The sequence below is a fragment of the Coregonus lavaretus genome, assembly GCF_964263955.1.
Source record: "Coregonus lavaretus genome assembly, chromosome: 12".
In the NCBI taxonomy this organism is placed as follows: domain Eukaryota; kingdom Metazoa; phylum Chordata; class Actinopteri; order Salmoniformes; family Salmonidae; genus Coregonus; species Coregonus lavaretus.
The window spans coordinates 43,052,954-43,056,194 of record NC_139999.1 but is presented as its reverse complement, the minus strand read 5'-3'; the positions used below and the strand labels follow the sequence as shown (position 1 = coordinate 43,056,194).

General features: G+C 43.6%; 1 protein-coding gene across 1 annotated transcript; it reads right to left on the bottom strand.

Annotated features, from left to right (window-relative positions):
- Window positions 1-309: 309 nt before the first annotated feature.
- On the bottom strand, window positions 310-3,028 carry prelp (proline/arginine-rich end leucine-rich repeat protein; the record flags this gene model as incomplete). Its single annotated transcript, XM_084173479.1, has 6 exons — window positions 310-830; window positions 1,006-1,084; window positions 1,461-1,657; window positions 1,917-2,074; window positions 2,273-2,458; window positions 2,597-3,028. The coding sequence occupies 6 exons, from the start codon at window positions 3,026-3,028 to the stop codon at window positions 740-742; spliced, it is 1,143 nt and encodes a 380-aa protein (XP_084029605.1). The 3' UTR covers window positions 310-739.
- Window positions 3,029-3,241: the final 213 nt, after the last annotated feature.

Below are 3,241 nucleotides of genomic sequence, written 5' to 3'. Positions count from 1 at the left end.
TTTTTCTATATTTTTACTATTTTCTACATTGTAGAATAATAGTGAATACATCAAAACTATTAAATAACACATCATGTAGTAAACAAAAAAGTGTTGAACAAATCAAAATATATTTTGTATTTGAGATTCTTCAAATGGCCACCCTTTGCCTTGATGACAGCTTAGCTGCTCACCAAGACCTTAACTAGCTGAACCAGGAACTCAGATGGAAAGGGATGATGTGGATAGGAAAGGATACATAATTTGGCCAAGAGCACATTTTATTTATTTTCTTTGTACACAACTGCTTTATACAAAAAAACAAGGATATAATTATATATATTTTTATAAACAAAGTACATCAAAAACACAGATTCCCCAAGGACTACATGGTAGTAACTGCAGATACATCCATGCTTCAAAGACGTAGTCAATGCAACGGGTTGGTTCTTAGTTTTATAAATATTTGTTTCGATGCGTGAAATATTCCTGAAGTTGTCAAAGCTGTACAGCTAGCATTTTACTCAGGTTATTTGACCCATCTGAAATAGTAGTGTGTGTGACTGCGTATGCGCAAGCATGTCTGTTTGTGTCCATGGCGTGTGTGTGTGTCCGTGCGTGGCCTTGCGTACATCTGTGTAGGTTTGCTGCCGTTTGCTGACTGTGTGTGTGTGTGTGCGTGTGTGTGTGTGCATGTATGTGTGTGTGTGTGTGTATTTGTGTGTGTGTGCTGAAGCAACCCCTGACTTCAGGCCTGGTTCTAGACAACGATGGACGTGAGGTGTCTGAAACACATGATGACGTCCAGAGGGACAGGAGGACTCAGGTGGTTCCCATCCAGACGCAGGTACCTGGTGGGTGTCAATTAATCAATAAATCAATAAATCAAGCAAACAATCAAGCAATCAATTGATCGATCAATCATTAAATCAATCAATCAATTAAACAATATTTCAATTAAACAATCAAAGACACAATCAATTAATCAACCATGCCTATTGCGTTGTGTATATGAAGTTATATTACCTGAGTCTGGGAATCAGAGCCTCATCAGTCAGACTCTCAGAGGACAGACTGAATGGACACAGCTGGGTCCCGTTAATACCTGACACAGTTAAATACTTTATTTGAATCCACCAATCAAATTGACATTAAAAAAGGATCCAAACATTTCAAAGGTCCTTGTATGCATGGACACTCAAGGGTACAGAAAGCAAAGCACCTCCTTCTCCAAACAGCTTGGCTGCTGAAACAGAGCAATACCTAGCCAACACACACGCACAAGTTACTCACTCAATTCTGTTGTGGTTATGTTAGCTACTTATGGTTGTATTGCCATTGTGTGTTACTCATTAGTAATGCTGTTATGGTTGTGATGTAGTTGTGGTCATGATATGTTGTGTTACTTACTCTCGAAGGTGTTGTGGTTGTGTTGTGGTCATGTTACGGACCTTAGTTCAGTCTAATGTTAAGCTACTCACTCTCGATGCTGTTGTGGTTGAGGTGCAAGTGCACCAGCTGGGAGTTGAACAGGGGGACAGAGGTGAGCTGGTTGTGGGCCAGGTGAAGGTCTAGCAGAGTGGATACATTGAACACAGCCTTAGGGATTCCCTTATCACTCAGCTGGTTGTAGTTGAGCCTCACAAACGCCAGTTTGGAGAAGCCTTGGAAGTAGTCCCTGTATGGGGAAGACAAGTGGGTTTAATAGAGGGTTCTTAGTGTAGCACCCTCATGTATTATCAAGGTTGTTGAAAAAATATATATATATTCCAGGTGCATCGAGGATAGAGAGTTCAGCACAATGTCATTAATGATTTACTGTATGTCACACCAATGTTTCAGTCAATAGATCATGCGTGTGTGTGTATGAGTGAGCGTGTGTGTGAGTATGCACGCTTGCATGCCTGCCTCGTGCGTGCGTGCCTGAGTGTGCTTACTTAGGGATGTCGTCAATGTTGTTCCTGTCCAGGAATAGCTGTGTGATGCCATTGGGGATGTTAGCTGGCATCTTCTTCAGGATGTTATGGGCCAAGTTCAGCTGAACCAGGTTCTTCAGGTCTTTAAACGTGTTCTTCCCCATGTCACTGTCACTCAGCTAAACACAACAGAGAACACATAAAGAGAATACACAGTGTGTGTGCGTGTGTGTATATATGATTGTTTGTATACGTTTCTGCGTGCATGCATGCATGTTTGCAGATTTGTGCGTGTGAGTGTGATTGATTGGTTGCACATTTGTGTGTGTATGTATGTGTGTGTGTGCTTGCTTGCTTGCATGGATGTGTGTGTGTACCTTGTTGTGGTGCAGGTCGAGCAGAGAGAGGTGCTCCATCTTGCCGAAGGCTCCAGAGGGGATCTTGGAGATCTGGTTGTGGCTGAGTCTGAGCTGCTCCAACCCAGCTGGCAGGTCATTAGGAACCTCCTTCAACTGGTTCCTCTCCATGTAGAGAAACAACAGACCAGGTACCTTCTCAAACGTCTGAAAGAGAGAGACAGAGCGCGAGACGGACAGACAGACATATAGCGAAATAAAATATTAAGAAATATTCATGAAAATAGCTGAATACATTACTAAATAAATAAAATACTAAAGAAATATAAAGAAAAAAGCTCTCACCTGCTTGTCCACTTTTTTGATGCGGTTGTTGGCCATGTTGACCCATCTCAGCTCTGTGGCATTGTTGAAGGGTTCCGCCGTTACCTCGGAGATGTAGTTGTTCTGCAGGTACAGGTAGTGTACTCTCGAGGGGATCACAGGGACCGTACGTAGGTTCCGGTTCTCACAATAGAGGGCATTGGGGAAGGAGGGTGGGCAGAAACACTCCCGGGGACAGTCAGGGAACATGGAAGGGGGGCCAAGGATGGGAGGGGGGAAGTCTGTGGGCTCCTGGGGTTCTGGTTCCTCAGGTTGTGGGGCAGGCTTGAAGTAGGGGCGCTTGGTGGGCTTTGGAGGCTTAGCAGGTTTCTTAGGCCTTGGTCTCTGGCAAAACACTGCCCCCATCAGGAGACAGAGCACCAGGGCAGTGTAGATTCCCACACCTGTCTTCATTGTCCTGGATGGAAAGAGCGGATGAGGAGGAGAGAAAGACAACGTGAGAGAGGGGGTGGAGGAGAGAGATACATACTGTATGTAAGAAAATGTAATACTATACAAGGGGTAAGAAAAGGGTTATACCACATTTGACATTTGGTAAAGCACCAGATTTCAGGAGATAATCCTTTATGCAGTATGACTGTGTTTCTAAATGATTTGTGATGCATC